Genomic DNA, 11,077 nt, shown 5'->3' with positions numbered 1-11,077 from the left:
ATGATGAAACCCTTCCTTCATTTGAATGGCTTTTTGATACGTATGCAAGTACCATGGATGGAAAAAAGCCTACCACTATTCTTACGGATCAAGATCATGCAATGGCGAATGCATTGACTTCAAGATGGCCCCAGACTTGTCACAGGTTATGTATTTGTCAAATAGATCCAATATTCATTTAAATACTATTTGAACCTGAATATTTATATAAAAAAAAGTAAAAATTAATATAATAAAATCTACTACCATGATATATATTTAATCGGATATTGTAGTCCGTTGGAAAAATCAAATGGCAGAATTTGATTTATTTGATTTTGCATATAGTTTTGATACTGCAATATAAAATTTATAATATAATAAAAATTAAAGTATTACAAATATGTTTATCCAAATACAATGTAAACTAACCTGCTGTGGTTGATGATTTTGAGGAAACATTTTAGATCTTTGTTTTCAATAAACCATTTCGTTTGCGGACTGAAAAAAAAATATTTAATTCAATAATAAAATTAAAAATTAAATATCACAAAAATATAAAATTTATACGTGTGAAGGGATCGAAATATCAGAAATTAATATATCTTTTGTTGCATTTGAGTTTTGGATGGATGGCTTTCTCTTCTTTTCGGAAGCTTTTTCTAGTCCACTTTTAAATCTTTTTCCTGAAACAACTTTTGTTTTAACTTTTATTCCAGTAATCTTTACTCTGGTTTCCTCAGCTGTAGATGAATTCTTTTCATTTTCCTTCAATTTCTGTAAGCTAGAGTTATCGGAAAAAATATTCATATTTTGCAACTTTTCATTAACTATTTCAAACATTTCCTTGAATTCATCTCTTACTATTTCGTATGTTTCTCTTGTTTCAGATGCTCTTGTAACAGAAGTTGATTAGAAATATTACATAAATCCTTATACCAGATTTTTAGCAACACTTTTGAATCATTCTAAAATGTCAATACATTATAAAAATCGTCAACTTTAGCTTTTCTAGTCCATCGTCTTAATATATATGAATCTAGAATCTTAATAATATTATGTACAGTAAAAACTATCAAAGCATGAGAACACAGTATTCCACAAAATTCAAAATTTCTAGAACTACAATGTATTGTGCTATTCAAAGAGTCATAATTGACAACATGATATTTTGATTTTCCAAAAGATGTAATATGATAAATTAAAACACCTTCAATTACACTAGAAATATTAAAACTACAATCATAAGCTTTGCACAATTTTTTTTTGAAATAATTTAAATACTTCAAGAGTATAGATATCTGCGGCATATTATAACAATTGAGTAGGAAAAGATAATGCAGGAGTATTTATATTTGCTCTAAAATCAGATTTCAACTCCTCATAATGACGATTATCAAGCAAATTTTGAAAATATTCAAAGAATTGACGTAAGCTATTTTTGTAATTGACGTACCTTTTAACCACACTATTCATACTTTCGCTTCTTTGTGTCGTAGTGATGTCAGCACAAAAATATTGACGACCATAAACCAATGTCCAATTTTCTTTTTTATTGAATAATCTTTTTAACCAATCACTATTTTGAAGATTATATTTTTCAAGTATGTTATTCCATTCAGTTAAAAAATTATTTTTTTCTTCAAAATCATACACACACTTACTAAAATTATGTGCAAAATCTTTGAATTTATCAAAAATTTCACCTAAATGTTTAGCAGCATTTTGATATATATATATATATGTCAAATACATAACCTGTGGTGTGTCTCTGGCCATTTAGAAGATAAGGCTTTGGCCATTGCTGCAGTCAAAATAGTTTTTGGTTTTTTACCTGACATGCTACAAGAAAATAAATCAAATAACCATTCAAATGTTGCAGTAGTTTCATCATATAAAAGTACGCAACCAAAAATAACAGTTTGTTTGAGGTGATTCACACCAACAAACAATGCAAGAGGACGATTTTGAGAATTCTTTCCATAAATTGTATCAAAGATATAACATCTCCAAATACAACATAATCAGCTTTCATTCTTCTATCTGTCCAAAATATATTAGTTATTGCATCATCCTCATCAACTTGAATTGAGTGAAAATTTTTTTGGATCTTTTACATACATCTCTTCTAAATATTCAAGTACTCCCCCCTATCTCCAATTTTCATATCCTTAGTTCTTTTTGAACGCAAATAATTTCTATAATCTTGTGAAGTAAATCATAAATTATCGCGATCACATGCTTGTTTCATCGTATAATCATGAGATGCTTTAGGTGGAATACCTACACTATCTGCTATTTTAATTTCATTAGCTTGAGTTTCAGTTATTTTTCTGTATGATCTAAATAAGTAAGTTTCATCTTCACTAGATAAATTATGATTATGATTTGAAATAAATTTCACAATCTCATATTTTTCATTTTTATTCAAATGTATTTTCAATTTTGCCAAACACCCAAATCTAGTTTCGGCACGGGAATTTTTAACATAAACATCTTGCTTATCAAGTTTTCGTTTACCTTGAGCACAACAACAAAATATTCTATCAACTAGTTTACCATTCTTTTTTATGAAATATGCTATTTCTAACACCAAATCCAACCTGTTTAGCATATGCATAATAAAATTCTCCAGTCAAATTTTTATTATCAAATTTCATACCTCTTTTGAGGAATCTGTTCTTTTGAGATGAATTTATGCAAATCATGAGAATTAAAATTATCAGAACCTGAACCACCGATAATAATGAGATCATCATTTTCTTTGTTGATAACATGAATTTCTTACAACAAATATTAAATTTAATTTTAAAAAATTGTAAAGCAGTTCAGTCAAAATAAAAAATACAATGAATATAAATATTAAAAAAATAAAATACTTGATTTTTTTCTTCATTTGTATCAGATAAATTTGTTTCTAATATCTGATACAATTATACATAGAATCCTATAAAAAAAATAAAATTATTAGTCTAATATCAATTTTTTTTTTTAAAAAAAGATAAGAATTCTAAACAACAGGACAATCATATAAATCACTATAAAAACAATAATTTTTTGTAATAGAAATTCAAATTGTAATTAATTTGATATTTTTTATTTTTCACTACAAAATTTTTTAATTTGTCTGATTTGATTAGAAGAAATAAAAATTAACTAAACATAGAAATTTTAAGTGAGAATAAAAATGATGCATGAGGAAGAAGAGGTAGCAAACAAAAAAAAACAGCGAGACAACAATGAAAATATTTGATGATAACAAGAGATGGTCAGAGATAACAATTTGATAGGTCTCACAAATAAAAAAGAAAAAAAAATAAATAGACATTTATAACGATTTTTTTAGGGTATAATAGTCATTTAAATGAATAGATTGAGTAAAAATTGATTTTAATAAATTAATTAAATAGAAAGTATTATTATAGGTAACTTTATTGGATTGAACGAAAAGAGGTCACACACGAACAGAAGATTTGAAACCATTTAGAGAGGGCGCGTTTCCATCTGTCTGATGATTCAAAATCGAATGAATACGTGGGCGGGAATCCCAAAACACTCTCTCTGACTGACGATGAGAGGCGCCGGCCGCCGTCGTCCGACGGAGTCTTTAGCTCCGGATCGCCGTCATCCTCCAAATACTCCCACTACTACTGCTACTGCCGATCCATGGCAGCATCTCTCCACTCCCGTCCCCGGCCGCGATTCAGACGCAAGCTTCTGCAGCAGTCGTCCCTCCATCGGCGCCGCCCCGATGCCCAACATTTCCGACCGATCCTACCAGACGTCCGCTCTCCGGGCCATCAACGCATACCTCGCCTCTCAGTCTGTGCCCTTTGCGCTGAAACATCCTCTACCTTCCGCCAAGGACATTACCGAAACCCTAAAGCTTCTGCTCCACCGCCTAGGGTTTGAATCCAACAAAATTGATCAAGATCTCAGCAACGTATTGAAGTTCCTCAAATGTCCCCTAAAGTTGAACATCAAATCAGCCCTGCGTGCTCCCGGAACGCCGCATTCCTGGCCGAATCTACTCGCGGTAATTCACTGGCTTGTCCAGATAATTAAGTATAACGATTTTAAACTGAATTCTTCGTCGTCTAGCTTTGAAAACGACAAGCAATTTATGTACACGTTAAATAGTTATTTGAATTACATAAATGGAGATGATGAAGCTGTGGTTGCGTTGGATGAAGAATGTGTTGGAGAGATGAGGGAGTGGGCGGATAAACTGAATGAACATGTTATAGCCGTGGAAGGAAATGCCAATGAATTGGAGGTCAAATCGGAGGGTTTGAAGGGTGCCACAAGTCAAAAGGAACGTCTGGAGCAGGAAAAGGCAGTGTTGGAGAAGGACGTGTCGAAATTCCATGTCATGATCGAGCAATTGAATGGGCATCTTTTGGAGGTGAAGAAGAAATTGGAGGAGAAGGATAAGTCATTGGAGGCGAAGGTGGAGGATAGGAAGAGAATATGTGAGGAGAATGAGGATTTGAAGAAGAAGATTGTCGAACAGGGGATTAATTCGAGAGATGCAGAGAGAATGAAGAGGGAAATGCAGGCTGTGGAGAGGGATATTGAGGAGACGGAGGCTGCAAGAAACGGGTGGGAGGAGAAGATATGGGAACTTGATTCCGAGATTGCGCATAAGCTCAAGGAGTTTGAGCGGCTTGCTATGGAGTGCAATCAAGCTCTTAGAAGGTTCATTTACTATCCATTTACTTGTTATTGATCAATTATCACTAATTTAAGTCAACCAACCATTTCCTCTTTCTTTTGCATTATTGTGATGATTATTTGAATATGTTTGGCAAGTAAAAGTTTGTCCTTTTTTAATTTGGAATAATTGAATTATTATAATGGGTGATTGATAATAGCTGCTGATCAATGAAAATTTCATCTATATTTGATGAAGTACTGATGTATTGGAGGGTTAGGAGTATCTGTAATATATTCATTGTCTGGTCTGTACATCTATCTTCTATTGGTGCCTAATAGACACCTTAATCCAATCCATATAATGTGCTGCTGTTGTCAAGTTTTAGATGTTGTGACCTGACTTGGGTATATCCTGATGTTCGGAAATGCTTATAAAATACACTAGTAATGCTGTTCTGCTATCTGAATGAGTTTAGTTGGTCTACAAATCTTGTTTTCTGCTGTGCTTGGCATCTCACTTCTTGACACAATGTCTGAATTTATTCTCATTTGTTTTGTCCTTACACCTACTTTTTGCGACACGGGTTGTTGTACCAGTGTTAGTTGTGTCTGCCCAGAAGAGGGCTTCTTTGTATTTCCTTGAAAAATCGGATAAAAGCAGACTATATGCTAGCTTATTACACTATGGTCCTTGTGAACATCTTGATTTCTTGTTTAGACTAATAAGGATAAGGAGTGTTGCAAGTGTAACCTGATTTATGGCTTTTTTTATGTTCCTAATTGTTGTATTTAGAACTATCACTACCCCCTGTTTCCATGTTTTTCTTAAGGAATTTCATCGTTCCTTTTTGGATTGAGAAGATGCATTATCGCTTTGTAGGTTAAAGATTGGAAACGGATTTCAATATCAGTTGAATGCCAATGGATCCACACCAGCTGAAGTTTTGGGTTCCGATTATAAATCTGTCCTGAAGCCTGCACTTGCTTCATTCACTGATGAAATAAAACGAGGCTCAATGACTAAATATGAAGAGTTAATCTCTCTCCGGCAACAGTCAGGTGACAATGCCATTAAATTGGATGAGAAGATCAATCGTATTAAAATCCTTCAGTCCCAGATCGATGAGGTAAGAATACTAATGCAGCTTACTATGCATCTTCTTCCTCTGCTTTTGAACGTGCCAGGAATATCTTTACTTTCATGCCTATTGTTCATTTCTCGTAAACTTAAAATGCTTTCATTATCTGCAAAAAGCTCTGCACGAGATTGCACAAATTGTGATCGAAATATTATCCATTACGCTCTTGATTTAGGCTGAAGCGCAGCTGAATGCACTGAGGAGTGAAATGCATGAATATGCATCAAGATGTGCAGCTGAAGCGCGAAGACTAGCCAAGGAAGTCGAGTCTGAGGCTCAGAAAATGTCTCTTGTCGAAAAAGAAGCAGCAGATTTCTTGAAGGTAGCACCTCCTTATCTCGGAATATATTATTTAACATTTAGACATTCGAACAATCAATATTCATTGAAGGAAGCTTCACCTGTTTGTTCTTTGCCGTGGCTCGGCAAAGACTTCCAAGGCGGAGCTGCAGGTAAAAACGACGCAAACAGAAGAACAAGTCCGGCTCTGTGCTCAGGAGCTCTTCGACCTCATAAATTCGGTTTCATCCCACAAAGAGTACATGGGATCGAAAATTGCCAGGATGCGAAATGACCTCCTCGACACTGCTGGTGCTGTAGCAGACATCTACAAAGAATATCGCCCGGCACAAGGGTAGGGTAGGCAGGCGAGCCGCAGCAACTGAGCACGTTGCTGTTCCTATATTATCTTTTTATGATACAAACCTTGAAAGTATGGTGATTTTCTTCTCTCTCTCTCTCTCTCCAAAATATCTAGTTTTCTTTTGCATTCTTGAGCGTGGTATCTTCTTGGAATTAAAATACTGAAACTTGTTCTTTTAAATGTGATATATTACTCGCCTGGTTGACCTTTTACTATTACTCCAAATTGATATTGATCGCCGTATATAAAGTACGATTCGACTGTTCTCTCTCTCTTTTTATTTATTGTCAATACAAACAATTATATTATTTGAAACCAAACTGTTGTATTAACATGGAAGAAAGATAGTAACTATTCTCATGTCATATTATTTGTTGCCATTATGATGAATTATAAAATTTAGCTAAGTAATTGCTCTATGTATATATATTTGATGGCACAATGTATGTATGTGCATTTTTTCTAGAATCTTTTTGGTCATGTGGTTAGAGCAATTGCAATGTCCAAACGAGACAAATAAATAAATAAATAAATAACAAAAAAACATGCTTCGTAATACCTACTTGTCCAGGAAGGGAAATGCAATTTTGATGGATAGGAATTTTTTTTGTACAATGGCATTATATCGCACAAAAGAGAAATTGTCTCCCAAATTGCGAGCAAATCCATAGTGACGGCGATTGCGAATCTTTCCCAATTTCTTCCCTAATCTTTTCAACTCAACTCAATTTCTTCTTCCAATTTTTGTCTCGATCTCTTCTCTCAATTTCTTTAATGCTCCTCAATTTTGAAAAAAATGCTAAAAATTTACCAATAGAGACCGATGTCAGAACTTCCGCCGGAAAGAAAACTCACATCAATGGAGGCTGGTGAAGATTTCAGCATAGGCAGGCCGGTGGTTGCAGTGAAAAGAGAAAAAATAGGGAGGAGAGCGTCGGCGACGGGGTTGGGTTGGGGAAGAAGAGAAGAAGAGCGAGGTGAAGAGAGAAAGATTTACGAGGCAACATCGACAGTGCGGCAAAAATATGGCCTAGAGAAGATGACTTTTCGATGGCTTCGGAAATAGGCGTCTAAAATGAAGAGAAGGCCAGAAGAAGGTCACTAATGTGTGTGCTCTTACCAAGTTTTACAAAGTTTAAAAACGTGTTTTTGAATAGTTATTTTTATTATTTTTTCTTTGTCTCTTTAATCATTGGTTAAATAACAAGATGAAAAATAAAGTCATGTTTATATAAATATTGTAAAATTATTGGATAAATTTCAATACATATTTTTTTGTGTTACAGGATATTTGCATGAAGTATGATCTGTTTAGTTTATTGCGCGATTCACCCTCATGTAATATGCACTATTTTTTCATTCCGTTTGAAATTAACGGAGCGTTGATTATACGTGTTGTTTGTTTGTTTATAATTCAAGAAAACTCCTAATTAGTGTCTGTAAATACTTTTATGCCCTTGGTGTGGAATAAATTTGAAAGAATCTTCAACTTCTCACTTTCTCAACCTAGACGAAGAGAGACGCAAATTGAGAGAAATTTGTGGATCTACGACCGATTCAAGCAATTCCTCATCCATCCTAATAAGAATTTTCTGTTGCAAGCTTTTTCTGGTAAAGGTTTGGGTAATCAATTTCCAAAGTTTTTATTGGGGTTTTTATGATGAAATGATGAATGAATTTTCGTGTGGGTGGGAAGAAATGTTTAATCGATTTTTAAAGTGTTCAACTTTTTGTTTTCTGTAAGGGTGGTAAGAATGTTGTGTATGGTTAAATTATCAATGTTATTTTGTATTGAGTAATCATTTTTCACAATAAGCGGATAATGTAGCCGGATGTTTTTAGGTTAAAAATTATGTTATTTTGTATTGAATTTGGGTTTCACAGTATTAGTTGATACAACGACAGTGGAATTGTTGGTTTGGTTGAGTGTTGATGTGTAGGAATTTTTATTTGTTGTTTTCACAATATTAGTCGATACAACAACAGTAGTTTGCTCGTTTGGTTTGGTGTTCAACATATTTATGTTTGGATTTAGTTAAGTTTCTTGTAAATGTTAATCTTTTTTTTTTAATTAACTGATTGACCTTGCTTGCGAAGAATAGGTGGTGATAATGTCGACGGCTTTATCAAATAGTAAGAAGAGTTTGAGAGCAGAATTATTGGATTTGCGATACAAAAATCCAATATGTAAATATGGAAAATATGTTGCCATTCGAGTTGTTGGCCCTACGAAAGACACCGAATGTATGTTGTTTTGGAGTTGCAGAAATAGACAATGTGATTTTTTTTGCCAGTTAGAGCCTTTGAATTCACAAGAAAATGATCGCTCAAAATTTGGGGTCAGTAGCTTTAATGAAGAAGATGAGAAATTTCGAAACCCGATTCAAATGTCAATGAAACGCACTATACCACAGTGATGCTTGAAATAGAGAAAATTGTTGTTGCCATTATGGATATGGCTAAGTAGACGCTCATATTGTATTTTTGTGTTGTATTGTTGTTGCAATTATGACTAAGTAGACGTTCTTCGGTGACGATATGTTGTAATTAATTTTCGCGTTGTTGAATTATGTATTCATGTTGTTTAAATGTGTGGTGATGTTATGTATTTATATTGTTTACTTAGCATATCTAATAGGTATCAGATTCTCCTTGAAGAAATTGATTGCCCACTTCCTCGTTAGCACCAAAGGGATCTTCCCTTCTATCACATATGCCCAATCCAACGACCCGACCAATCCAACGAAGTCATATATATAATTGAACTAAACACATTCAGCTCCTTAACAAAACGACAGATATCATTCCCTTTGAGGTCCTACCACACCTTTTGGATCAGTACTAGAATTATGTGGTGCCCTAGGATGTCTCCGCGTGTAAGAGAACCACAAGGCTCATAACCTTGAAGCAAATGATGATTCGGGAGGCTGATTAGAAGCATGCAGACGTGGTAGACCCATTGGAAGTTGGGAAGTTTGGGGAAGAATACCTATTCCCCGCCTTTGAGCAGTTGATTTTGAGGTATTTAACTTCCATGGCTGCTTTGACGGCTTCTCCTAGAAATCTCAATTACGTGAGACAAATTAAAAGTAGAAAAAGAGATAAAAAAAAAACCAACTGAAATTGTTGCAAACCAACAAAGCATCTGCACAACATTTTCTGCAATGTTGGTATGTACATCAGCTACAACTTTAGCATCCTAGTTTGGGAATATCGGGTATATACTATTTTGACTCTCCACCTACAAACAATATGTTTTATTGCATTGTAACAATATACATGATTTAAATAATTTCAATGCAATATAATTCAACACCTAGTTAGTAGTCCGTGAGGGATTATTCATATGCTGCAAACCGATACGTCTTTTTGGCCGACCACCCTAAATTTTACTGAACTTTATGCAATGCATAGTAGTAAAATATTTATTTCATACCTCATCATTCACATTTCGACGATGAGATAAAGAAATTCGAGTTCTACGAGACTCATTTTGGCCCCAAAAGCATTAATTGATGAATTAGCTCATATGAAAACTACCTAGTTTAAGTGTAGTACATGACCCTCACCTGTCCAACAGCTTCATCGACTACTGTGCTGCTTTGAGTATGAGTATTGGCCCCAACATCGGTGGAAATTTCATGTTGTGTCTACATAGAAGAACAATTAGTATTGAAATTACATAAATGTATACAACAAATACAAAATTATTTATTACCTTAGAAAATCTTGAATTTGGGTGCGGTGTATTCTTACAGCTTCTTTTATTATGCCCTTGTTGAAGGCATATCGCACACGCATAGGTTAAGTCTTTTCTTGAAGTTTTACTTGAATCTTTTGTATCATTTGCATCAGTCCTACGCACTTTTTTGGGCCTTCCAACTCTTTTTTTGACAATAGGGGGGTCGACAATGCCAATCAGGGACTTCTTAAAGTCATGCATACATGGTACATGAGTGATCATGTGGTTGTATAGATTACTGTACAATTGCTTGCTGAAGTACGCATATACAAACTACAATGGATCTTGCCTATGCGTATCCAGAGCTACAATTGCATGAAAACAAGGGTATCCAACCATCTGAAACATACCACATGTGCAGCTCTTGGTATTCAAATTAACTACATGATTAACCTACCAATGCATTATCTCAAACTTGTCGTCACCAGCCCAACCGGGAAACAATTTTTGTTTTTTTCCTTTGAGCCTCAATTTTCTTCAAATTATTCGGGCACATACGACTCTCAAACTTTTCAATTCCATCTTTTTTTAACCTGAATTTGTGTCATGCATTTCCTTATTATCCATTCAAACATCTCGGTTATTGAAAACTCTTCAGCAGGCAAAATATAATAGTTAAAAGACTCGCTCATGTTATTAACCAATGCATTGTACTTAGTCCTCGTGGAAAGTAGGCCCTCGCCCATTGATGCTTGGGTATATCCATCAACCACTCAAAGAAATTTTTCGATTCATTGACATTCATATCATAATTAAGGATTTTCTCTATTGTACGCTTGTGTTCATTCATGTTGTAGGTCAAGGCGTCCTTCCAGAACAACCGTTTTAAAACCCTTAAACTTTGTTTTAAAGTTATTGTACATATGACGCAAACAAAACCGGTGCTCGGCATTCAGTGCATGCTTAAGAACAGCCTCA

At 34.4% G+C, this 11,077-nt stretch overlaps 2 protein-coding genes across 2 annotated transcripts; one reads left to right on the top strand and one right to left on the bottom strand.

Annotated features, from left to right (window-relative positions):
- Positions 1-3,444: 3,444 nt before the first annotated feature.
- Positions 3,445-6,627, top strand: LOC127241569 (kinetochore protein NDC80 homolog). Its single transcript, XM_051260677.1, has 4 exons — positions 3,445-4,677; positions 5,516-5,762; positions 5,950-6,096; positions 6,206-6,627. Exons 1-4 carry the CDS (start codon positions 3,551-3,553, stop codon positions 6,410-6,412), a joined length of 1,728 nt encoding a protein of 575 aa, XP_051116634.1. The 5' UTR covers positions 3,445-3,550; the 3' UTR covers positions 6,413-6,627.
- Positions 6,628-9,172: 2,545 nt separating this feature from the next.
- Positions 9,173-10,360, bottom strand: LOC127241643 (uncharacterized). The gene is made up of 3 exons (XM_051260784.1): positions 10,136-10,360; positions 9,987-10,067; positions 9,173-9,473 (listed from the first exon to the last, which is right to left on the bottom strand). Exons 1-3 carry the CDS (start codon positions 10,358-10,360, stop codon positions 9,312-9,314), a joined length of 468 nt encoding a protein of 155 aa, XP_051116741.1. The 3' UTR covers positions 9,173-9,311.
- Positions 10,361-11,077: the final 717 nt, after the last annotated feature.

The sequence above is a fragment of the Andrographis paniculata genome, unplaced genomic scaffold (assembly GCF_009805555.1).
Source record: "Andrographis paniculata isolate CXL003 unplaced genomic scaffold, ASM980555v1 Contig83END, whole genome shotgun sequence".
Taxonomy (NCBI): domain Eukaryota; kingdom Viridiplantae; phylum Streptophyta; class Magnoliopsida; order Lamiales; family Acanthaceae; genus Andrographis; species Andrographis paniculata.
Note: the sequence above shows the minus strand (reverse complement) of the source record. Positions and strands in the feature narration are given on the sequence as shown.

Excerpts from the sequence above, each read along its gene's own strand:
- LOC127241569 (XM_051260677.1), top strand. The coding sequence starts at position 3,551 with ATGAGAGGCGCCGGCCGCCGTCGTCCGACGGAGTCTTTAGCTCCGGAT. Across the intron at positions 4,678-5,515 it reads TGCAATCAAGCTCTTAGAAG|GTTAAAGATTGGAAACGGAT; the intron begins GTTCATTTACTA and ends ATCGCTTTGTAG. Across the intron at positions 5,763-5,949 it reads TTCAGTCCCAGATCGATGAG|GCTGAAGCGCAGCTGAATGC; the intron begins GTAAGAATACTA and ends CTCTTGATTTAG.
- LOC127241643 (XM_051260784.1), bottom strand. The coding sequence starts at position 10,360 with ATGCATGACTTTAAGAAGTCCCTGATTGGCATTGTCGACCCCCCTATT. Across the intron at positions 10,068-10,135 it reads CAAATTCAAGATTTTCTAAG|ACACAACATGAAATTTCCAC; the intron begins GTAATAAATAAT and ends TCTTCTATGTAG. Across the intron at positions 9,474-9,986 it reads TCGATGAAGCTGTTGGACAG|GAGAAGCCGTCAAAGCAGCC; the intron begins GTGAGGGTCATG and ends TGAGATTTCTAG.